Genomic DNA, 25,540 nt, shown 5'->3' on the forward strand with positions numbered 1-25,540 from the left:
TTGAATGGAAACCCAGGTGGGGAATTTCAGAACACTCAGGATAATGGGACGGTGACTTGGAACTGAGGTTAGAAGGGATTTCTTCACATGGAGGATTGCAAATCTTTGGAGTTCTCTACCCTACGGGGTTCTGAATGCTCACTTGTTGAGTCCACTCTATGGCCGAGATCGCTTGATCTCAAAGATATACGGGGACATCAAGAGGAGAAAGGCAACTGAAGATGAGGTTTGATGACTTTATCAGATGCCAGAACAGATTTGAGAGGGCTAATGCCTATCGCTGCTTCTATTTATTATGTTACGATCCCTAAGCCTAAGCAACTACTTAGGTGACGTAAGTGTCTTAAGGGTTTGTTTCCACTGGAGTTTAGAAGCGTGAGGAATGACTTGATTGAAGTATCCAAGATCCTGAATGATCTTGACAAGGTGGACTTGGAAACTATGTTTCCTCTTGTGGGTGACAAAGTCCAGCTATAGCTGAGGGAGGCAGTGAATGGGAAAGCGCAATGTCGCCCTCCGCTGCTATCAGCCGGCTTTCCGCAAGCTTAGGCCATGCCCTCTCCTCCTGCTGGTGGAAGACTGATCAAGGTTCTTTTTTTTTGACATATTGAGGTAAAATTCCATTTTTAACTCCCCCCTCCCCCCCCCAAATAAGTGTGATTCTTTCCTGTTTTCATGCTTGTTTGGGACTTAGAACTTTTTTGGTAAGTTTGCCTCTGACAGAGCTGCACTCCTTCAATACCACCCTAAACCAGCTGTGTGCCCAAGCCTCTGGAGTGGGACCTGAACCCACATAAGGCAAGAACCCACTAAGCCACGGCTGACATTAAAACATTAGGTGAGCTAGAATTGCAAAGAAAATACATTCATACCTTCATTATGACCAATAAAGTTAAGTGTTTTCAATATTTTATTCATTAAGATTTGTTCCCACTGACAAAGGATATACATTCTTACATTATTAATGCTAAGTATTAATGCTAACTAAATTTGTGCAAGCAAGATTAAAAACCTAGCATAATCTTGCAAAATGCTAAACCAGTTCTTATCGCACTGAAGCGCTGATCCAAATATAACATCACTTGAAATATTATTCATGTCCAGATATTAAACCTCAATGTAATGCTTGCCAGAGATAATTTGCTTGCAGACTTTGGAGATCTGCCCAGGTTTCTCTTCTGGATCTACTCGAGTACAGCAGATACTGGGTCCATGCCCATAAAGAAATCCAACTAATGTCCCTTCCATTTAATCTCGATCTGGACAAATTTCTCACCTTGCACATCTTAAAGTAGGGCATTTACCAGCTGAAGGACTCCTCCATGCTTTTGTGTGTCACGTAAGTGAGAACAATTTGACTGGTTCGCGTGATTGTCCTATGAGAGGAGACTGAGTAAACTAGGCCTAAGTTCCCTGGAGTTTAGAAGAAGGAGAGGCGATCTCGTTGAAATAAATAACGTTTTTATGGGGTTTGACAGGGTAGGCACTGAGAGGTTGTTTCCCCTGATTGGCGAATATAGAATACTGGGTCACAGTGTCAGGACAAGGCGTTGGATCACTTTCTCATGGAGCTGAGGAGGATTTCTTCCATGGGTAGAGGGGAGGGTGGGGGAGTGCATAGGACCCTCGGGAATTCTCTACCCCAGAGGCTTGCATGCTCACTCACTGAGTATGTTTGAGTCAGAGGTTGACAGGATTTTGGGGAAATGGTGACAATGTCAGGAGATCAGCTGAGGTGGGCAATCAGACGCTAACTTGTTGAATGGTGGAGCAGGGTTGATGGGCCAAATGGCCACTCCAGCTCCTATTATGTTTCAAAGATCTGGCATCGCCACACGTAGGAACACTGTCCTTTCACCCAACGATTACTGAGCAGAGATAAGTAAGATTACAAGCCATAACATGAATGTTAAACAGTTACATTATCGTTCCTACCTTGAGGCTGTTTTCATAGATATTAATAGCCTCTGCAACATGATTCATATTTTAATCTTTTAACTCCAGAGAGAAGCAAAACAGCTCAATTCGGAAAATGTTGCCTTCCCCACAGTGCAGAAGGAGGCCATTCAGGCCATCGAATCTGCACCGACCACAATCCCACCCAGCCCCCATCCCTATAGCCCCACATATTTACCTCACTAAACCCTCTAACCTACACATCCCGGGATCTAAGGGGCAATTCAGCATGTTCAAAGAACTTGACCTGCACATCTTTGAATTGGGGGGAGGAAACTGGAGCACCTGGAGGAAACCCAATCAGACACAGGGAGAATGTGCAAGGCTCCACACAGATTGTTACTGAAACTGGGGATCAAACCCAGGTCCGTGGAGCTGTGAGGTAGCAGTGTTAACCGCTATGCCGCCATGTTGCCCCTTTGCACATCTTGCATCTGTGCTATTACTGTTAGGCAACAAAATAGTGGTTTCCCCTCTCAAAATGATCCTTTTTGTAAGAAGTGCAACTCATTCATTGCTTAAAGTGGATTCTTCACAGCGATAAGAGCTGCATTCACATCATGTAACTGATAAAACAAACTAGGATCATAACCAAACTCCCAAGAATTAATGTCCATCACGCAAACCAGCCTCCCATCCATTGACTCCGTCTACACTTCCCACTGCCTCAGTAAAGCAGCCAGCATAATTAAGGACCTCACGCACCCCGGACATTCTCTCTTCCACCTTCTTCCGTCGGGAAAAAGATACTAAAGTCTGAGGTTACCTACCAACCGAATCAAGAACAGTTTCTTCCCTGCTGCCATCAGACTTTTGACTAATGTAAGACTAATCTTACATTAAGTTGATCCTTCCTACACCCTAGCTATGACTGTAACATTCAATTCTGCACTCTCTCTGTTCCTTCTCTATGAACAGTATGCTTGGTCTGTCTAGTGCGCAAGAAACAATACTTTTCACTCTATGCTAATACATGTGGCAATAAATCAAACCAAATCAAAAGTTTTATCAGATACATTCTTATGGTAGGTTAACGCTTCAGGGAAACAGGAGATGATATTAATAGTCTTTGAGCACGTGTAAATTGGGAACATCTGGTCCTAGGCCTGGCCAAATTGGTCATTAACAGGTCCAGACAGCGGGCGGCCAAGGGGGTTGTTCAGTCTGACAATCTGCCCCTCTACCATGGCTATATACATGGCTGGTTGGCCTTGGAGAGGGGAAAGGTGGTGTCCACCGGCACGTGTTAAGCCTTCCGTGACTGGTGGGTGCCGTGGGGAAATTGGGTGCATCAACATTCCTCCCTGTCCCCCAGGGTGACATTTTGATTTAGTGTTTGTTAGGTTTTCTTTGACATCTTGTTTCAGATGCAGTGACTCACCAGGAGATGTCACCCCATCCTTAATTCATTGATTTTACTGACCATTTGTTTTATAGAATCTCCACAATGCACAAGGAGGCCATTCATCCCAATGTATCTGCACTGACCACAATCCCACCCAGGCCCTATTCCTGTGACCCCACGTATTTACCTTGCTAATTCCCCGACACTAGGGTCAATTTAGAATGGCCAATCAACCTAACCCGCACATCTTTAGGCTTTGGGAGGAAACTGGAGCACTCAGAGGAAACCCACGCAGACATGGGGAATCTCCACACAGACAGTGACCTGAGGCTAGTATTGAACCCAGGTCTCTGGCGTTGTGAGGCAGCAATGCTAACCACTCTGCTAACCTTAATCACAGGAAAATTTTTGTTTTATTTGTTCAGGGGATGTTTGCATCACTGGCTGGGCCAGCATTTATTGCCCATTCCTAGTTTCCATGGGAGGGCAGTTGAGACGCAATCACATTGCTGTGGCTCTGGAGTCTCATGTAGGCCAGACCAGGTAAGGACAGCAGATTTCCTTCCCTAAAGGGCATTAGTGAACCAGATGGGCTTTTACATCAATGGTTTCATGATCATCATCAGATTTTTAATTCCAGATTTTTATTCAAATTTCACCATCTGCTATGGTAGGATTTGAAACCAGGTCCCCAGAGCATTCATCAACCAACCTGGATCCTATTAACAGCGAGGTTGAAATTACCAAGAAAGATCCTGCCAACAAGCTGATACTCCCCAGAATTCAAACAGTTAAAGGGTGACCTGGTTTAAGTTTTGAGACATTGAGGGGAGCAGGTAGGAGAGATGGGAGGAAACTCGGGTAGATAGAGAAGAAGCTGTTTCCACGGGTTGGGGAGTCTGGGACTGAGGGGACATCATCTCAAAGGACCAGACCTTAGAGCAATGGAATTATAGAACATGTTTTCACACAAAGGGAAGTAACAGTTTGAAATACTCTTCCGAAAACGGCAATTGACGCTATCTCAATTGTTAATTTTAAACTGAAATTGATGTCCTGAGTCCAAAGATGTGCATGTTAAGTGGACTAGCCGTGCTAAGTTGCCCCTTTGTGTCCCAAGAGTAGAGGGGATTAGTGGGGCAAACATTTGGGGTTACAGGGATAGGATCTGGGTGGGGTGTTCTGTTGGAGAGTTGGTGCAGACTCATAGAATCCTACAATGCAGAAGGAGGCCATTTGGCCCATTGAGTCTGCACCCACAACAATCCCACCCAGGCCCTACCCCATTACCCCATGTATTTACCCCAGCTAGTCCCTCTGACACTAAGGGGCAATTTAGCATGGCCAATTCACCTCTGCACATCTTTGCACTGCGGGAGGAAGCAGGAGCACCCGGAGGAAACCCACACAGACACAGAGAGAATGTGCAGACACCATACAGACAGTGACCCAAACTGGGAATTGAGCCCAGGTTCCTGGCGCCATGAGGCAGCAACGCTAACCACTGTGCCGCCCTGCTGCCCCGATGGGCCGAATGGCCTGGTTCTGCACTGTAGGGATTCTATGATAGAGTTCAGCTGAGCAAAGGTAAAAGGGACCATGGAACAAATATGGAGTTAGATTTTAGTTCAGCCATTAACTAATTGAATGGTGGACTAACTCAGAGGGGCTAACTGGCCTCCCCCAGTGCCTGAAGATGTGAAAAGTACACACATACCTTGGCATGTTTCTTCTTTAATGCAGCCAGGTCTTTCTGCTGCTTCTTCAATAACTTCAGGTAGGCCTAGAACATGAAATAACAGAACCATTTCAACTGTGTGCAACCAAAGAAAACACCATAATTGCAATGGGAGTTCAGGGAATGCCCTGTTATGAAGAGGTGACATCAATTATCCCATTGCTTTGCGCTAACAGAGCCATCTTTTGTACCTTTCTGTTGACGTGATGGTCATTATTTCCATCCACAAAAAAAAGTCAAGTGCAAAGTCTTTAGCATGCAGACTGCTATTAGCAAAAGCTGGGAGGAGTTTTGCTTTATTAAGCCTCTGCAGTGTTGACAGGTGAACGTTCCGTCTCCCTCTGCGGATGGCTTTGATTTCTTTTTAACTCGCATTGCGACATTACAGTCGTTACACTAGTGTCGCTGGTTAAATATCAGATGCAGCTTTGTTACTGCAATACTGACCCAAAACTACTAAATCTAGACACAGACAATAGAGCTTCACAAGTCATAGACCTTTGCAGGGGTTTCTGAGGGGGCAGACTGTGAGCTTTTGCTGTCATTACCCACTGATTGCAATTTCAGGATTTATGGGTGGCACGGTGGCACAGTGGTTAGCATTGCTGCCTCACAGCACCAGGGACCTGGGTTCAATTCCCGGCTTGGGTTACTTTCTGTGTGGAGATTGTACATTTTCCCCATCTCTGTGGGGGTTTCCTCCCACAGTCCGAAAGACATGCTGGTTAGGTGCATTGACCCAAACAGGCGCCAGAGTGTGGTAGCTAGGGGATTTTTATAGTAACTTCATTACAGTGTTAAGGTAAGCCTGCTTGTGACAAATAAATTAACTGTACTTTGACGTCTGCGCAGATGAACGCAGAGGTGCAGGCATTGCGGGATTTCCTTTCCATGCCTGAGGGTGGTTCTACAACCAGCAGACACAGGGTGGGAATCGGAGCGGGCGGGACAGTGAGTTCAGTGGACAAAGCAAAGGTCTGTTGACCTCGGGCAGGACCTTCCAGTCCTGGGAGCAAGCGTGGCTGGAAAATCCCACCCACGATCTCAGAATAAGAGGTAAGCTATTTAGGACTGAGAAATGTCTTCACCAAGAGGATTAGAACTCTTTGGAATTCCCTACTCCACTGTTTTTGAATCAACTTAACAAAATTTAACAGGGATAAAGTGTGATTTGACAGTTGCTACTGAAGTGTGACTTGAATATTGGATAAAGGGTAGTGGAGACCAGTAAGTGAATTACAGACATCAGCCAGAACTTTTTTTTTTATTCATTCGTGGGACATGGCCATCGCTGGCTGGACCCATCCCTACTTGTCTGAGGACAGTTGACAGTCAACCACGTTGCTGTGGCTCTGGAGTCAAATGTAGGCCAGACCAGGTAAGGATGGCAGATTTCCTTCCCTGAAGGACATTAGTGAACCAGAAGGGTTTCTCCAACAATGGTTTCATGGTCATCAGTAGATTCTTAATTCCAGATCATTTTTTATAGAATTCAAATTCCACCATCTGCTATGGTGGGATTCGAACCTGGGTCCCCAGAACACTAGTGGAATTTCTGGATTAATGGGCCAGTGATAATGCAACTCGGCTATGGCCTCCCCTATCCCGCTGGCAGTATGGCCATTCACGTTGGCGGGATTTTCCCATCCCGCTGCAGTGAATGGAAATTTGGCCGGGCGCCAAATTCTCTGACCTCGGTAGCACGGCGTGAATGGTCGGTGAGATCGCGGCCATTATATTACTCTGACTTGGTCACTATTTGAAAAGAGTAGATAACTTGAGGTTTGGGACAAAGCCAGATATGCAAATACTTTGAATTTACAACAGTGACTACACTTCAGGAATGTTTAATCGGCTGTGAAGCACCCTGAGCTCTTTCTACGCAACAGGGAATCTCTCCACGCCTTGGATATTTCACCAGCGTTTCTGGTTCCCATTAAGCGGACAGTGAAACTTCCACTACAATCAAAAGACCACAGTTTTTTAGCACATCACTGAATCCCCCACTGTCAACATTCTTGGAGTTACCATTGACCAGAAACTCAACTGGGCTCGCCACATAAACACAGTGGCTACAAGGGCAGATCAGAGGCTGGGAATACTGCAGTGAGTAACTCACCTCCTGACTCCCCAAAGCCTGTCCACCACCTACAAGACACAAGTCAGGAGTGTGATGGAATACTCCCCATTTGCCTGGATGGGTGCAGCTCCAACACCACTCAAAAAGCTCTATACCATCCAGGACAAAGCAGCCCACTTGATTGACACCACATCTACAAACGTCCACTCCCTCCACCACCAATGCTCAGTAACAGCAGTGTGTACTATCTACAAGATGCACTGCAGCAATTCACCAAAGATCCTTAGGCAGCACCTTCCAAACCCACAACCACTTCCATCTAGAAGGACAAGGGCAGCAGACACATGGGAACACTACCGCTTGCAAGTTCTCCTCCAAGCCACTCACCATCCTGACTTGGAAATATATCACCAATCCTTCGCAATTGCTGGGTCAAAATCCTGGAATCCCCTCCCTAACGGCATTGAGGGTCAACCCACAGCACGTGGACTGCAGCGATTCAAGAAGGCAGCTCACCACCACCTTCTCAAGGGCAACTAGGGATGGGCAATAAATGCTGGCCAGCCCCAGCGATGCCCATGTCCCATGAATGAATAAAAAAAGACATGATTCTGGTCTCAAAATGTTTCTTGCCCCATTTGTTCCCTCCTCAGGTGTTGCCACATTCCAAATAACCTATTTTAATAGTTCATGTGCAGCAATCCTGCTTAAACATCACTTAAAGGCATACATGATACCTCCAAAGAGTTCCTGGATAGGTGACTCTAACAATAACATACCTCACTGTAGAGTTTTTCTGATGGAGCTGGAATTTCCCCACATTGTCAGGACGGGCTCTGAGTCCCATCCTGGAGAGTGGCTCCTCAACAGACCGTCTCCACGTGTGCCCTGCGGTTAAAGAGACCGAGTAGGTGCTCAAAGGGGGAGGCCCAATATGAGGGCCCACAGCACCAAGGGGCAGCTGCCGCATTGGCAGAGATGGGCACTGCTGCAGCTGGTAGGGGAGTGTGAGGGCTTCTCAAAATGGGGGGTGCCCACAGAAGTCCAATCAATTTGTAAAAATATTGCTAACAACTCGAAGGGTCACCATTCTGGAGGAGAAACCCATCTGCTGGAAGGAGTTGTGGCTGAGACTGCGACCTTCACCTTTATAAGACCCTTGTCAGGCCTCATTTGGAGTACTGTGCGCAGTTCTGGTCGCCTCACTATAGGAAAGACGTAGAAGCTATTGAAAGGGTACAGAGGAGATTTACAAGGATGTTGCCTGGACTGGGAGGCATGCCTTATGAAGTTAGGTTGAGGGAGCTGGGTCTCTTTTCCCTGGAGAGACGAAGGTTGAGAGGCGACCTGATAGAGGTTTACAAAATGTTGAGAGGAATAGATAGGGTGGATTCTCAGAGGCTATTTCCCCGGGTTGAAATGGTCGCTACGAGAGGACACAGATTTAGGGTTCGGGGAGGAAAGTACAGAAGTGATGTTAGGGGTAAGTTTTTCACTCAGAGGGTGGTGAGTGAATGGAATCGGCTGCCGTCAGTGGTGGTGGAGGCGAACTCGCTGGGGTCTTTTAAAAGACTTCTGGATGAGTATATGGGATTTTATGGGATTGGGGGTTATAGATAGGTCTATAGATTGGTAGGTGTTGATGTGATTGGCGCAACTCGTGGGCCGAAGGGCTTGTTTGTGCTGTAGTGTTCTATGTTCTATTTTTACAAGCTATAGGGTCCATTCATTCCTCTGAATAGACGGAGGCGGCACTGATACGTTAAATTTCTTCTATTGAGCAGAATTTAAAATTAAAATGTTGCAGAAAATGAAAAAGACTGGAGAGAGAGCGAGAGAGAGAAAGAAAGAAAGAGCGGGGAAGAGCGAGAGATGCAGGCAAGAGCTAGTCCTGTGCTGGGTAAAAAACTCAAAACATACTCTGGACTGAACTAACAATTCCAAAGTATCTCCATCCATATGTCGCAGCCTCGGCAGGAGTTCTTTATGAAAAACTTCGTTTTAGCTAATGAAAGGGCATGTTTCTTCTAGCATTGTACTTGGAAAGAATGCAGTCTATTTTTCAAGTTAATCCTTCAGGCTAATCCCAGCATGCCTACTGCGTTTAATGCGTCTAAAAATTTATCATTTAAATGTAATTGCATGGGCAGAAATATGCATAAAGGAAGCAGATCATACACAGGATCCACAACATATGCCCTCCGTAGGGCCAGTAAGGGGCCCCTGAGGACCTCACAGTTTACCACCAGGAGGCCACCAGCCTGACTCACTGGAAACCATCCGATGCTGGGAGGATCCCGGCAGTCTCCCCAACCTGCCACTGGGTTAACTGGCTACTCCTTGGTGTCGGGGGGGGGTAGCCAGTGCCACAGGAACTCTGGCAAGATTGCTCAGGGGCAGAAACTCTTCGAGGGGGGCAACGGACGATTTCTGAATTTGCTCCTTGCCCTGACAGATGCAACAGCTGTGGGTCCAGGTCTTAATGTTTGATCCCTGGATGGGTTCGATGGTTCCATCAGGAATAGTATTGGGACGGATATAGTTAGCCTCAGAACTGTGGTGTGCGGGAGGGAAGTTGGTGAGCGTTCCGAGTGTGAATTATATCATCTGACAACCCTTGCTGGAAACACTTGCTTGGTGATATGGAAGGCAAGGTGAAGCTTTGGCTAAAGAGCCAACTGCAATACACTTGCAAGGCTCACACTTCAATAATGACCACCTGATCAAGTTAATGAATGAAGTTTCTGGCCATACAATAGTTACTTGGCAAAGAGAAGGGGACCGAAACAAACCGTGAAACTAAAGGAAAGGGAACCTGAAGGCGTATCGATCTGTAGAATTATCATTTTATGGGGGGGATCAGGATATTATATTCGATGATCAACCATGATCAAGATGAATGGTGGAACAGGCTCGAAGGGGCGAATGGCCTACTCCTGCTTCTAGTTTCTAATTCCCTCATGAACGCTGATATATATGGGTCACCGTTCAGCAGAAAATGGATCGGTCACATAAATACTATGCGTACAAGATCAGATTGGAGAATGAGACTTCTGTAGCAACCCATCTTCTGTGACCCCAAAACCTCTTCACAATCCACTGCGCACAAGTTAGCTTGTGATGGACGGCTCTACACCTGCCTGGATGACAAAGATCCCAAACAACACTCAAGAAATGCGATACGATTCAGGTCAGAGCAAGTCTGCTTGACTTGCACCTGGCTCCCCAGTTTAAGTATCCATTCCCTCCATCACTGATGCACAGTGGCAGCAGAGTGCACCATCTACAAGATGCATTGCACCAAACTCTTCAATAGCATCTTCCAAACTCTACTGCCTACAAGACGACCAGGCAAATATTCCCCTCCAAGTTGCGTGCACCATCCTGAGTTGGAAATATATCACTTGCTGTTTACAGAAACATAGGAATTAGGAGCAGTAGTTGGCAAATTCAGCCCTTCGAGCCTGCTCCGCCCATTCAATCAGATCATGGCTGATATCTCCCTGGTCTCAAATCCACCTCCCCATCTGTTCCCAACATCCCCTCATCCCTTTCTAAAATTAAAAATATATCTTTCTCTTTCTCGAAACCGTTCAATGATTCCACAGCACTATGGAGTAGCAAGTTCCACAAATTCACCACCCTCTGCGAGAAGTAGTTTCTCCACATCTCAGTTTTAAATCTACCAACTCTCAACCTATACCTGTGACATCTTGTTCGAGGTTGCCCCACAAGAGGAAACATTTGCTCTACATTTACTTTATCAATCCCTTTTAGTATTTTATATATCTCGATCAGATCCCTGTCATCAGTGCAGTATCAAAAAGTGGCACAGTGGTCAGCAGTGCTGCCAGGGACCGGGGTTCGATTCCCAGCTTGGGTCACCGGCTGTGTGCACATTCTCCCTGTGTCTACATGGGTTCCTTCCGGGTGCTCCGGTTTCCTCCTACATTTCAAAAGACGTGCTGGTTAGGTGTATTGGCCATGCTAAATTGTCCCTCAGTGTATCCAAACAGGCGCCAGAGTGTGGTGACTAGAGGGTGTACCCGACCAGAGTGTGGCGACTCAGGGGATTTTCACAATAAATTCATTGCAGTGTTAACGTCAGCCTACTTGTGACACTTATAAATAAAAAAAAGCCTCCCAAACACCATGATGAGTGTGCCTATACCATACAGGCTGCAGTGGTCTCAAGAATGCAGTTCGTTAGCAATGGGTAGCATAAGTCAACCTCGCCAGCAACATCCAGATCTCAGGAAGAAATAACAGTTGCACTTTCTAAAACGTTATTTCAAAATTACCTTCATTTGTTTCAAGTCCTCAATGTTCACCTGAGGTATGAGCGTTGTATCTGCAAAAAAAAAATTCCAGCAAAAATTATTCAGCGCAACAGATGCTCTTTCTGGTTTCCGGTTATTTTAAACACATTAAACTATATAAGGATACAGAAGATCTGCCTGTGATGTTTAAGATGTCGCAGAGACTAACATTCAAGGAGGAGACAATACTATAACTCTTGGGGCGGACAGGGTCAAAGGTTATGGGGAGAAAGCAGGATTAAGTTATTGAACGGGATGGTAAGCCATGATTGTAATGAATGGCGATGCAGACTCGAAGGGCCAAATGGCCTCCTCCTGCTCCTATTCTCTATGTTTCTATGGTTCACTGATATTCCTTTGGGGAACAAAATCTGCCACCCTTACCCCATCTAGCCCACATGTGACTCCAGGCCCACTGCAGTGTGGTTGGTTCTTAATTGCCCTCTGAATTGGTTAAGCAAAATTCTCATGCCAAGGGCAACAAGGGATGGGTAATAAATGCTGGCCTTACCCACACCAGCCATACCCCAGGGACCAAATAATGGAAAGAAATTAGTTTTTAAGGGAAAACAGACATTGTGATTAGAGTGAAGAGTTATAATCACAGAATTGTTATGGTGCATAAGGAGTCCATTTGGCCCATCATATCTGCAAATCTAAAGGCATGATCAAAATGGCTGAATACGTGGATCAAAAAATAAAGGTTAAGATTCTTTTTATATCTGCAGGTTTTACCCTCTTTAGGAATTCTTTGTCTTGATTGCTGTACAAATTGCTCACAATTGCTTTAACCTTTGATTCCCATTCTCTATGAAAACAACGAACTTTTGATTTACCTCTGAACTCTGCTTTCCCAATCTAAATCTGGCTATTCCAATTGTCTCTTCAACTCAGAACACTTTGGTTACTCTTTCCTGACTTCTTCTGAACAATTCCTTGGTCTCTGTTCTCTTAGCTCAGTCGTCGTAAGAAATTCTTTCTGTCCCAATTACCTGGCTATCTGGACTGTGGCTGCTTCCTTGGAAGCCTGCCTCTTTGTAGCTCCCCTGTCCTGTCCAGTTTCCGCTGACAGAGTTGAGAGATGTTCACTCCCTGGTGTCCTGTCTCCAATTGCTGACAAATTCGGCTAAAACTAAGAACAAAGGAAATCCTTCCCCTCTGGAAAGTGGCCCCTGGTTGCTAAGCAACAACTTGTAGTTTATTTACTCTTCACACCGTGGCCTTCTCTAAGCACAACATCCACACCAATAAACACCTCCGTCCAGCATGAATCCAACAATAGGTTTTACCCTTCCAGGAGCAGAACATTAAATTAAACCTACGTAAAACTATATCATATTTATAACCACTTTTGTTTTCTTAACAGGGCACAAGTTCAAAAATATTAATAACAAAGTGTTTGCTAGTTTACCCTGCAAGGTCAGGGAGTTGTTTCACTGCACTGAATTCTTATCCGCAGTTGTTCCATGAACAATAGTACCAGCATCAGTTGGTTTGTGGAAGGAATACCTTTGGTAGATTAAAGTGTTTGTTCTCTTGTATCGTCTCATATAATAAGTACAATGTACAGGGATATCAGTGTGCACTTTCCTTCTTTCGTGAGATGTGGACATCATTGGCAAAGACAGCATTTGTTGCCCATTCCTATTTGCCCTTGAACTTACTGGCTTGGTAGGGCTATTTCAGAGGGCAGTTAAAAGTCAACCACATTGCTGTGGATCTAGAATCACCTCTAGGTCAAACTAGGTAAAGACAACTGACATGAGGGAAGAGGGCACAGTGGTTAGCACTGCTGCCTTGTAGCTCCAGGGATCCAGGTTCAATTCCGGCCTCGGATACTGTCTGTGTGGAGTCTGCATGTTCTCCCTATATGAGCTTCCTCCAGGTGCTCTGGTTTCCCCCCACACTCTGAAAGATGTGCGGATTAGGTGGATTGGCCGTGCTAAATTGACCCTTAGTTTCAGAGGGACGAACAGGGTAAATATGTGGAGTTACAGGGATAGGGCCCTGGGTGGGATTGTTGTCAGTGCAGGCTTGATGGGCTGAATGGCCTCCTCCTGCACTGTAGGGATTCTCTGATTTCCTGCCTAAAGGACATTGGTGACGCCGAAGGGTTTTTACAACAACTGATCACAGTTTCATAGTTAATCTTACTGAGGCTTGCTTTCAATTCTAGATTTTATGAATTAATTGAGCTTACATTGGTGGGATTTGAAGCTGTGTCCCATGGCATTAGTCTGGATGACTTGCCTGTTGACATGACTGCTATGGCACTGCCTCAGCTGCTGCACTAAGTAATGCCTTCCAGTCTAATCATTATTTAACAGGATCTAAATATTGGTTACATATGCTTCTGTTGACTACAATGGCACTGTTGAGTTCCCCACAGGGTCTGTGAATTCCACTAATGGCACTGCCACACTGTTTCTCTGCTCCTTTTTATCATTATAATTTAGCCTAATTTTAAATGTTGACGCTCGCTTGACACAGGTAACTCCACATATTTACTCCCTCAATCCCTCTGAAACTCAGAAGGATATGGTCCCCAGAAGGGTAGGGGGGTTTAGTTCAGTCGGGCAGCATGGTCGGGGCAGGCTTGGAGGACTGTGCGGTCAGTTCCTGCGCTGTAATTTTCTTCATTCTTTGCTCTAAGTGGCAATCTAGCATGGCCAATCAACCTAACCCACGCATCTTTCTCAGAAGACTAAGGAAATTTGGCATGTCAGCTACAACTCTCACCAACTTTTACAGATGCACCATAGAAGGCATTCTTTCTGGTTGGTATCATAGTTTGGTTTGGCTCCTGCTCTGCCCAAGAGCGCAAGAAATACAAAAGGTTGTGAATGTACCCCAATCCATTGCACAAACCAGCCTCCCATCCATTGACTCTGTCTACACTTCCTGCTGCCTTGGCAAAGCAACCAACATAATTAAAGACCCCCATACACCCTGTGCATTCTCTCTTCCAAAAGTCTGAGGTAACCGACTCAAGAACAGCTTCTTCCCTGTTGCGATCAGACATTTGAATGGACCTACCTCGCCTTAAGCTGATCTTTCTCTACACTCCAGCTATGACTGTAACACTACATTCTGCACCCTCTCCTTTCCTTCTCTGTGGATGATTTGCTTTGTCTGTATAGCGCGCAAGAATCAATACTTTTCACTGTATACTAACACATGTGAAAATAATAAAACAATTCAAATGTTTTGGACTGTGGGAGTAAACCAGAGCACCCATAGGAAACCCATTCAGACATGGGGAGAACATAATTGTTTTTAGGGAAGTATGAGCACGCAGTTTGAAGTTCTATGCTCGCACCACTGGGTACTCATCATGAATAGAGATTACGGAAAGCCAGTTGAATTTGCAAATACTGTTACCTGAAACAATAATGTTGCCGACATGTGCATATATCTTCATAAATACAATACCTTTGTAACACTTTCCGTTGTCCATTATGATTGCATATTCATTTCCAATCTCATACTCACCATTATCACACTGAAGGGATTATATGAGGTGCTTTGATAATGAGAAAACAGTTTTGACAGCTCAGATCTGATGGAATGGTGGCTTTGTCTAATTAAGGATAATACAGATTTCCATTTGTCAGATGTTTGAAATATTAGATATTTACAAATTATGGCAGATTCAACGGAAGCCCCTAATTGAGCAACCTCCTGCAACAAACGGATCTTCCTTCTTTAAAAAAAGTGTAGGTCTTAGCTTGTACGGAAATGAATGGAAAATCAGAATGTTTGAAATTTGGCAAATGGTCATTATTGTAATCCATTCTTCCTTCAATTATTGGCAGTCATCTATAGTGAATGCAATGAAAGGGAGGGGGGCAAACATTCAGCTGAAAACTCATTGTGGAGCCGTTCCTACACCCAAAGCCACAACAAACAAATTTGTTCTTTCACAGGCATCACTGGCTAGGCCCATCCCTAATTGTCCTTGAGAATCATAGGATCCTACAGTGCAGAAGGAGACCATTCAGCCCATCAAGTTTGCACTGACCACAATCCCACCCAGGCCCTATCTCCATAATCCCACGTATTTACTCTAGCTAGTCCCCCTGGCACTAATTTAGCACGGCCAATCCATCTAACCCGCACATCTTTGGATTGTGGGAGGAAACCGGAGCAGCTGGAGGAAACCCACGCAGACACAGGGAGAATGTGCAAACTCCACACAGCGACCCAATCGAACCCAGATCCCTGGTGCTGTGAGGCAGCGGTGCTAACCACTGTGCCATCCTAGTGGCATCTTGAATCGCTGCAGTCCATATGTTGTAGGTACACCCACAATGCTGTTAGGAAGGGAGTTTAAGGATTCCCACCCAGTGATAGTGAAGGGACGGCGATACATTTGCAAGTCAGGATGGTGAGCGGCTTGAAGGGGAACTTGCAGATGGTGGTGTTCCCACGTGTCCACCGCCCTTGTACATCTAGGTGGCAGAGGTTGCGGGTCTGGAAGGAGCTACCTATGAAGTTACTGGAGTACATCTTGTAGGTGCTACCGGCAGCCACTGTGCATCAGCTATGAAGGGATTAAATGTTTAATGTGGTGGATGGAGTGACAAGCAGGTTGCTTTGTCCTGGATGATATCAAGCTTCTTGGATGTTATCCAAAATGCAGCTCAATATATAGAAACTTGGTATAGAAACATAGAAACCAGAAGCAGAAGGAGGCCATTTGGCCCTTCGAGCCTGCTCCGCCATTCATCTTGATCGTGGCTGATTATCGAATTCAATATCCTGATTCCCCCCTTATCCCTAGATCCCTTTAGCCCCAAGAGCTAGATCCAATTTCTTCTTGAAATCAGACAACATTTTGGCTTCAACCACTTTCTTTGGTTCCACACATTCACCACCCTCTGTGTGAAGAAATTTCTCTTCACCTCAGTTCTAAAAGTTTATCGCTTATCCTCAAACTATGACCCCTAGTTCTGGACTCCCTCACTATCAGGAACATTCTTTCTGAATCTACTCTGTCTAACCCTGGTGGAGTTTTGTAAGTTTCTCTGAGATGCCCTCTCACTCATCTAAATTCCAGTCAATATAATCCTAACTTATTCACTCCTCATATGACAAACCTGCCATCCCAGGAATCAGCCTGGTAAACCTTCGCTCTGCTCCCTCTACAGCAAGGACACCCTTCCTCAGATAAGGACACCAAAAACTGCACACAATACTCCAGGCGTGGCCTCATCAACGCCCTCTAGTATGATTCAAAAGTTCCAATCCAATAGCTTTCTTCAGACAATTTAAAAAGACGAGCATTGTTTAAAAACGAATCAGATATTTTATTCTTACCTTTCTTTGCATCATTCCCGATTCCTTGACCCGAAGTTGAGTTCTGCCTTAGTTCTGAGCTACTCTGTGGCGTTACACTTGCTTTTACTGGGTTCGCTTTCCCTTTTTTATCGTTTTTGGAGTTGTCGTTTGGCACATCTGCTATATCGCTCTAAAGATACAAAGCAAACAACTTACAATATGTGGCAAAACAGTCCAAAAGACATTCTGCATGAAGACATCTTGTCCGAATTGGTCACCTTAGAAACGGAGACAGTTCTACACAAATTGTAATTCTCCAAACTCATAGAATCATAGAACCCCATAGCACAGGAAGAGGCCATTCAGCCCATCGAGTCTGTACCGGCCACAATGTCACCCAGGCCCTATTCCCTAACCCCATACATTTATACTGCTAATCCCCTTGATACTAAGGAACAATTCAGCATGGCCAATCCACCTAACCCGCACATCTTTGAAGTATGGAAGGAAATCGGAGCATCCGGAGGAAACCCACACAGAGACGGGGACAGTGTGCAGACTGCACACAGACAGTGACCTGAGGCTGGAATTGAACCCGAGTCTCTGGCGCTGTGAGGCAGCAGTGCTAACCATTATGCCACCTTGCTGCCCAAAGATGTGTGGGTTCGGTGGGTCAGCCATGGTATATTGCCCATTAGTGTCAGGGGGATTTTCAGGGTCAATGTGTGGGGTTATGGGGTTAGGAGCTGCGTGGGATTGTTGCTGGTGCAGGTTCAATGGGCCAAATGGTCTCCTTCTGGGGATTCTATGGATGTCAACTCTACAGATGTCAAAATAGAGTTGTTAATCAACTCAGAAATTGTTCCACTGTTACTTATTATTATTTAAGTAGATAAAACTAACATCTTTTATGACTTGGACCTGGCAGGTCAATATAAAGTTGGCCTTTGCGGCTTATCTGACATCAATACGTTCTCAGGGATACAAGGCATCTGTTCAGGGTAGGAAAGTGATCAAATTTCCCTCCAAATTTTTCTTAGTTCTGTTATCGATAACATGTGCCACTGTAAACATACTGGCCCAACATTCTACCCTCACTGACGGGCAAGATTGGAGAATTGGGCCCCAAACCTTCGGACAGCTGACCCAACATGGGACTTATCGTCATTTCTATCTTTATAGTGCTCCAATGAAGTGCACTGGGGTGTTTAATCTCATTAATGACACCAAATAAGTTTCAGTTATTGGGTGGGATTTTATGGCCTCGCTGTACAGCTCCCTAGCATGATCCTGACTCCAAGTAATCTTTCAGGAGGAACGGGGAGGGATCTGACTGGCAGAGCAGGTAGATATTCAGTCTTAACTTTAGGGGTGGCATGGTGGCACAGTAGTTAGCACTGCTGTCTCACAGTGTCAGGGACCAGGGTTCAATTCTGGCCTCGGGTCCTGAGTAGAGTTTCTCCCCGTGTCTGCATGGGTTTCCTCCAGGAGCTCCCGTTTCCTCACACACTCCAAAGATGTGTGGGTTAGGTGCATTGGTCATGCTAAATTGCCTTTTAGTGTCTAAAGATGTGTAGATTAGGTGGATTGGCCATGCTAAATTGCTCCTTAGTATCCAAAGATGTGTAGATTAGGTGCATTGGTCATGCTAAATTGCCCCTTAGTATCCAAAGATGTGTAGGTTAGGTGGATTGGCCATGCTAAATTGCCCCTTGGTGTCCAAAGATGTGTAGATTAGGTGGATTGGCCATGCTAAGTTGCCCCTTAGTGTCCAAAGATGTGTAGATTAGGTGCATTGGTCATGCAATATTACCTTTTAGTGTCCAAAGATGTGTAGGTTAGGTAGATTGGCCATGGCTTAGTTTTTAAAGTTCATTTATTAGTCACAAATAGATTACGTCCCAAAACCCGAATGAGGCCAATGGACCTTTCTGTGCTGCACCCCTCGCCCGCTCTGATTCCCATGCCAGGCGGGATGGCAACATCCCAGTCATTACTTTCACAGTAAAACTCTTCACCCAAGTTTTCAACACTCCTCGTGATATCTACATCAAGGGTTGGTGAATTTTTATGCATGATGCAACTTAATGGGACTTTGGGACATTGGAGGTGCTCTGAATCACAAGTTGCTGATGCTGTGCAGAAAAATCACACGGGGGGAATACGAACACCTCATCCAGTTGCGAAATAGCTTTATGCATCATTTATCCTGCTGCAATTGATTTTACCCAGCTCTCACACTTTCTCTTAGAGTCATAGAGGCTTACAGCATGGAAACAGGTTCTTCAGCTCAACTTATCCATACAGCCCCTTTTTTTAACTTCTAAGCTAGTGCCAATTGCCCACATTTGGCCCACATCCCTCTATACCCATCCTACCCATGTAAATGTTTTCTAAAAGACAAAATTGTACCCGCCTCTACTACTACCTCTGGCAACTTGGTCCAGACACTCACCACCCTCTGTGTGAAAAAATTGCCCCTCTGGACGCTTTTGTATCTCTCCCCTCTCACCTTAAACCTATGCCCTCTAGTTTTAGACTTCCCTACCTTTGAGAAATGGTGTTGACTATCTAGCTGATCTGTGCCCCTCATTATTTTATAGACCTCTATAAGATCATCCCTAAGCCTCCTACGCATCAGGGAAAAAGTCCCAGTTTATCAGTCCTCGCCTTATAACTCAAACCATCAGTCATCCTAGTAAACCTTCTTGAGCGAAGGTACACATGCTCCTACCACTCAAATGCATCTGAGCATTAGCTATTTTAGTTGGATGATAACACAATGGTTGTAGCATGATTCGAATTAATGGACTTTACTGCAATTGTTCTGCTAATTAATCACAGCTCAGTCATTGATGGCCACTTATTAACTCCTGCAGACACGAATTAAAATCTGGCTGAGTGAGATGTGAGTAAACGAGAGTACATCATGCCAGTAAACAGAGACTAAATGGAGACTGCTGGTTTGGGCTGCATGGCTTAAACTTAAACCCACAACAAATAGTTGCTTGTTTGCATAAACATGTTTCTTACTTCGCAGCCTGATATCCTCCAGCAAGAGCGACTCATGTGAGATTTTAAATCCCTGTGATAAACCTTGCAGTAGCTTGTCGAGGAGACCATTTTTTGTCAAGCGAGTCCTAATTGGCTATTTGATTAAGGTTCTTATCACATTTGAGCTTAATCTACAAGCGGCATCCATTGATGTACAGGCTGTACTTTCCCTTGGAGATGGGTTGGGAATGGAAACCAAGAGCACAATGAGAGAATCCTCTGACGGGACAGCTCCCCCTCACATGATCCCGTCTCCGGGTAATCTTCCAGGAGGTGGGGAATGTGGGAATGGACTCTGACTGGCAGAGGCGGTAGCTAATCTTAACAGTGGCACAGTGGTTAGCGTTGTTGCCTCACAGCATCAGGGACCTGGGTTTGAATCCCGGCTTGGGTCGTTGTCTGTGTGGAGTCTGTATGCTCTCCCCATGTCTGCGTGGGTTTCCTCCAGGTACTCCGGTTTCCTCCCACAGTCCAAAGATGTACAGGTTAGGTGGATTGGCCAAGGTAAATTGCCCCTTGGTGTCCCAAGATGTGTAGGTTACGTGGACTGGCCATGCTGTAGCTTTTAATGTTTATTGATTAGTGTCACAAGTAGGCTTACATTAACACTGCAATGAAGTTACTGTGAAAATCCCCTCGTCGCCACACTCCGATGCCCGTTTGGGTACACTGACGGAGAATTTAGCCTGGCCAATGCATCTAACCAGCACATCTTTCCGATGGTGAATTAATTGCCCCTTAGTGCCCAAAGATGTGTAGGTTATGTGGACTGGACATGTTAAATTGCTCCTTCGTGCCCAAATAATGTGCAATAATGTGGATTGTCCCTTAATGTCTCAAGTTACGAGGATTAGCAGGGTAAATATGTGAGGTTAAGGGGATAGGGCCTGGGTAAGATGCTCTTTCAGAGAGTTGGTGCAGGCCTGATGGGCCAAATGGCCTCCTTCTGCACTGTAGGGTTTCTATGAACTTATGGTCAACTTTGCAATGCGTCGGGATCGTGTGGGAGACGGCCTCCTGGAAGCCGGCTGTGGGTGTTTAATGAATTCTCCTTTAAATCCCAGAGCCATGGGAGGCAGAACGGCAGAAATATGGTCACAGGTCTGTCCGTGGAAGGGGCTCCCTCCCCCACACTGATGGCCTGGCAACTGTGGCGACATTTTGTTTCCTTCCCCCCCCATCCCCCTCATACTGCTATAACTTCTCGAAGGCTGACCCCACCTTGAGATGCCCTTGTGCTCTCTTACCTATGCTGACGATGCCCGCCTCTGCTGATGGGCCTGCTAACCAGGCACCACTGCGGGGCTCTGTGTTGGGCATGCTGGTCTGTTAACAGCCTTTAACTGGGCGGCGTGCCTGGAGGCTGCAAATTCAACAGCTACTTCCAGGAAGATCACCACCGATGCTGACCTGCCGTGGCCACTCCTGGGTTCCCAACGTGCAATCGAGCCCACGTCGGGATCTAGACCACCGTCACAATCTAGGCCCTAAACTCCAGGGACACATGCAGGAACATGAGATGACTGGGCACTGCCCAGTGGTCCAGTCTCCCACTTGTGTCCAGAATGTTTCAGCAGGTTCCAAAAGTTGGGCAAATGCCAGTGGGGCACTGCAAATTTTTTTAACATAATTTTCAAACTCATTTCTTCCTAATTGCTTTCAGTTTTGAAAATCAGGCAATGGGAATAAATAGAAATCTTAATCCATCAGGAGCAGATTGTCAATGGTCTGAGTATTTTCAAAGAGCAACACCAACAACTTGCATTCTGCAGCAATGGAGCATTAAATAATGTGTCCAAATACCACATACCACAAAGGTAAGTCGGATATCAAAGGAGCTCTGAAAGGAGGACTTATCCACCGTTTTTTTCATTCACTCGTGAGACACGGGCGTCGCTGCTGGCCAGCATTTATAGCCCATCCCTAGTAACCCTTGGAGGGCATTTGAGAGTCAACCACACTGCTGTGTGGGGCTCTGGAGTCACATGTAGGCCAGATCAGGTAAGGATGGCAGATTTCCTTCCCTAAAGGACATTAGTGAACCAGACGGGTTTTTTCTGACAATGGTTTCATGGTCAGCAGTAGATTCCTAATTTCAGATCCTTTTTATTGAATTCAAATTTCACCAGCTGCTGTGGTGGGAATCGAACCCGGGTCCCCAGAACATTAGCCGAGTTCCTGGATTAATAGCCAGGTGATAATACCACTCAGCCATCGCCTCCCCGAAATGCTAACACATCATCAGTATTGTTAAAACTGCGACCAGAGAACGTGGTTGACCTCAGTCTATGAGGCTGTTATATCCACCTCCTCTTAGGAAAATTTACCACTGTCTAATGTTAAAACCTTCTGGTCATGACTTCTTAGTTTAAACTGACAATGTGAAAACAATTTTCTTGACCTTTGGCACTCAAGAAGAAAATTGACTCAATGATTTGCCGTTGACCGTGTAATAAATACCAAAGTATTTTACGTACAGTTTCAATTCCCATCGCCCTCATTTGGTCCGCTCTCTTTTCCATGACTGATAAAAACTTCTTTGGATCTGATAAAGCGTCAACAATATCTGGTGGAGAATGGAAAGAGGCTTAAGGCAATTTCAGAGAAATGACAATTCCCATTATTACTTCTATGGCTGTGATGTGCAATGGTAAACACAAGGTCAGCTATGGCCCAGAGGTCAAGATTAGCCACCTCCCCTTGTCCACATTTTGACCTGCTTTTAACCTTAGAGTCATAGAGTTATAGAGATTTACAGCATAGAAACAGGCCCTTCGGCTCAACTTATCCATGCCACTCTTTTTTTAAACCCCAAAGCTAGTCTCAATTACCCGCATTTGGCCCATATCCCTCTATAACCATCTTAGCCATGTAACTGTCTATATACTTCTTAAAAGACAAAATTGTACTTCTTAAAAGACAAAATCTACTACTATCACTGGAAGCTTGTTCCAGACACTGTGTGAAAAAATTGCCCCTCTGGACCCTTTTGTATCTCTCTCCTCTCACCTTAAACCTATAACCTCTAGTTTCAGACTCCCCTACTTTTGAGCAAAGATGTTGACTTTCTAGCTAATCTATGCCCCTCATTATTTTATAGACTTCTATAACATCACCCCTGAGCCTCTTACGCTCCAGAGAAAAAAGTCCCAGTCTATCCAGCCTCTTCTTATAACTCAAACCATCAAGTTCCAGTAGTATCCTTGTAAATCTCTTCTGCACTCTTTGTAGTTTAATAATATCCTTTCTATAATAGGGGGACCAGAACAGCACACAGTATTCCAAGTGTGGCCTTGCCAATGCCTTGTACAACTTCAACAAGGCGTCCCAACTCCTGTATTCAATGTTCTGATCAATGAAACCAAGCAAGCTTATTTTACTGGTGCCACAAGTGGGCACACTGCAATGAAGTTACTATATAACGATATCTACTGATAGTTAAGAAGTGGATAAACTCACCTCCAAACCCATCGGGGACGTATGTTTTGAGTACAATGTTACAGAAGACGGTGGGTAATGATAAAGGCTTGTTGCCTTCATTTCTAAGGGATATGTGCCTATAGCCAGCTTGGAGCCCATCCAGAGGCAGGATTCTCTGACCAATCAGCTTGTTGTTGTCATCGTAGACTGCTATTCTCAACACGGCAAGGTCGGGTAGAATGACCTGGAAAATGACAAAGAAAATCATTCCGTTTTGACTTTACTGCCTAAACAAAACCATTTTCAAAACCTGGAAGGATAACAATGCTACGTATTAACACTGCCAGCAGTCGCGATCGAGAGTGTATAAATAAACGAAAGCCATGACCTTAATTGTTAATTCTCCATCTAAGCAAAGCAGATTTTGTGCCGAATTTTTAACTTCTTGAATTAAAGTATTAGTTGTTCCAAAATGCATTCCGATGGCTGGTAAAATACAAACTCAAGCAACTGTGCTGAGTCCAGCATTCAGGACACACAAGGAAATACTGATGTGATTATACACACACATTCTCCATTGGCAAATCGTTTGCAGACTGGGTGGTTTTTAATATATTTCAGCAGGGAAAAAAAAACGAGAAACCTTTCATTTTAAAATATTATTGCACAGTTAGCAAAAAGTGCAAAATGAATCACATCCAGGTGACCTTTCTGAAGTACTGGTTGGAACTCAGCTCATGTGCTGTGTTCAGTTCTCCACAATGTGCTTCGGAAAGGACATCAAGGTCTCGGAGAGGAGATACACTGGACTAGTACCCAGGTTGAAGGTGGAATGGCCTCAGCGAGGCCCATGAAGCTAGAAAGGGTGAGGAAAAGATTTACTGGGATGCTACTGGGATTTGGGTTTGAGTTATAAAGGAGACGCTGGATAGACTGGGACTTCTTTCCCTGAAGTGCAGGAGGCTGAGGGGTGATCTTATAGAGGTCTATAATATAATGAGGGGCCTAGATCAGTTTGAAAGTCAAAATATTTTCCCAAAGATAGAGGAGTCTAAAACTAGAGGACAAAGGTTGAAGGAGAGGGGAGAGATACAAAAGGGTCCAGAGGGGCATTTCTTTCACACAGAGGGTGGTGAGTGTTTGGAACAAGCTGCCAGAGGCAGTAGTAGAGGCGTGTACAATGTTATCTTTTAAGAAACATTTAGGGAGTTACATGGGTAAGATGGGTATAGAGGGTTATGGGTCAAATACAGACAATTGGGACTAATTTAGTGGGTAAAAAAAGGGGTGGCAAGGACAGGTTGGGCTGAAGGGCCTGATTCCATGCTGTAAACCTCTACGACTCATGAAATTGGCCTCTTGGAGTATGAACTCACTGACTGAGTCATAATTGCCTGCCCAATCAGGAGGCCTCACCTGTATATAAATATGGAAGTGTCACATCCACTGGCACACCAGAATTGGGCTGTGTACTTGAAGCATGATATGAATGGAATTGAGCTTGGTGATAAATAAAGGGAGTTTGGTGAAGTGACACCGGGGCCTTGAGGGGTAATTTTAGAAGGGAGTCAAAAGCATGAAGGAAGCCAGGTTTGTTCTCCTGCGGGGAAGAGAGAAGGTTTATGGGAAGATTTAAAAGAGGTAATCAAAATGTATATGTAGGGCATTGATGAAGGCACATCTGGAGTATTGTGTGCAGTTTTGGTGCCCTTATCTGAGGAAGGGTGTCCTTGCTATAGAGGGAGTACAGTGAGGGTTTACCAGACTGATTCCTGGGATGGCAGGTCTGTCATATGAGGAGAGATGAAGTCAGTTAGGATTATATTCACCGGAGTTCAGGAGAGTGAAAGGGGACCTCATAGAAACTTATACAATTCTAACAGTGTTAGTTAGACAGGGTGGATTCAGAAAGAATATTCCCGATGGTGGGGGAGTCCAGAACTAGGGGTCATAGCTTGAGGATAAGGGGTAAACCTTTTAGAACTGAGGTGAGGAGAAACTTCTTCACCCGAAGGGTGGTGAATGTGTGGAATTCACTACCACTGAACGCAGTTGAGGCCAAAACGTTGTCTAATTTCAAGAAGAAATCAGATATAGCTCTAGGGGATAAGGATCAAGGGATCTGGGAGGAAGGGGGGGATCAGGATATTGAATTTGATGATCAGCTATGATCAAGATGAATGGCAGAGCAGGCTTGAAGGGCCAAATGGCCTACTCCTGCTTCTAGTTTCTATGTCGCAGATTGCGAGAAGAGTAAACAGGGAGATGCTGGTTGGAAGGTTGGTAACTGGAGGGCATGCATTTAAAAACTGGCAAAAATCAGGGGGGAAGAGAGGAGAATTAAAAAA

The 25,540-nt window shown here is 45.1% G+C and overlaps 1 protein-coding gene across 4 annotated transcripts in view; it reads right to left on the reverse strand.

Annotated features, from left to right (window-relative positions):
• Nucleotides 1-25,540, reverse strand: part of LOC145350763 (1-phosphatidylinositol 4,5-bisphosphate phosphodiesterase beta-4-like) — a 451,544-nt gene that overhangs the window by 76,008 nt on the left and 349,996 nt on the right. For all 4 annotated transcript variants that reach the window (XM_080200036.1, XM_080200037.1, XM_080200034.1 and 1 more), the window contains 5 exons: nt 23,232-23,436; nt 22,250-22,338; nt 16,758-16,908; nt 11,421-11,470; nt 5,019-5,084 (listed from right to left, as the gene is read on the reverse strand). In XM_080200036.1, the coding sequence (XP_080056162.1) occupies nt 5,019-5,084; nt 11,421-11,470; nt 16,758-16,908; nt 22,250-22,338; nt 23,232-23,436 (561 nt within the window). The remainder of the gene's footprint in view (nt 1-5,018; nt 5,085-11,420; nt 11,471-16,757; nt 16,909-22,249; nt 22,339-23,231; nt 23,437-25,540) is intronic.

This window comes from Carcharhinus amblyrhynchos, chromosome 12 (assembly GCF_965287045.1).
Source record: "Carcharhinus amblyrhynchos chromosome 12, sCarAmb.v2.hapA, whole genome shotgun sequence".
NCBI classification, from domain to species: Eukaryota; Metazoa; Chordata; class Chondrichthyes; order Carcharhiniformes; family Carcharhinidae; genus Carcharhinus; species Carcharhinus amblyrhynchos.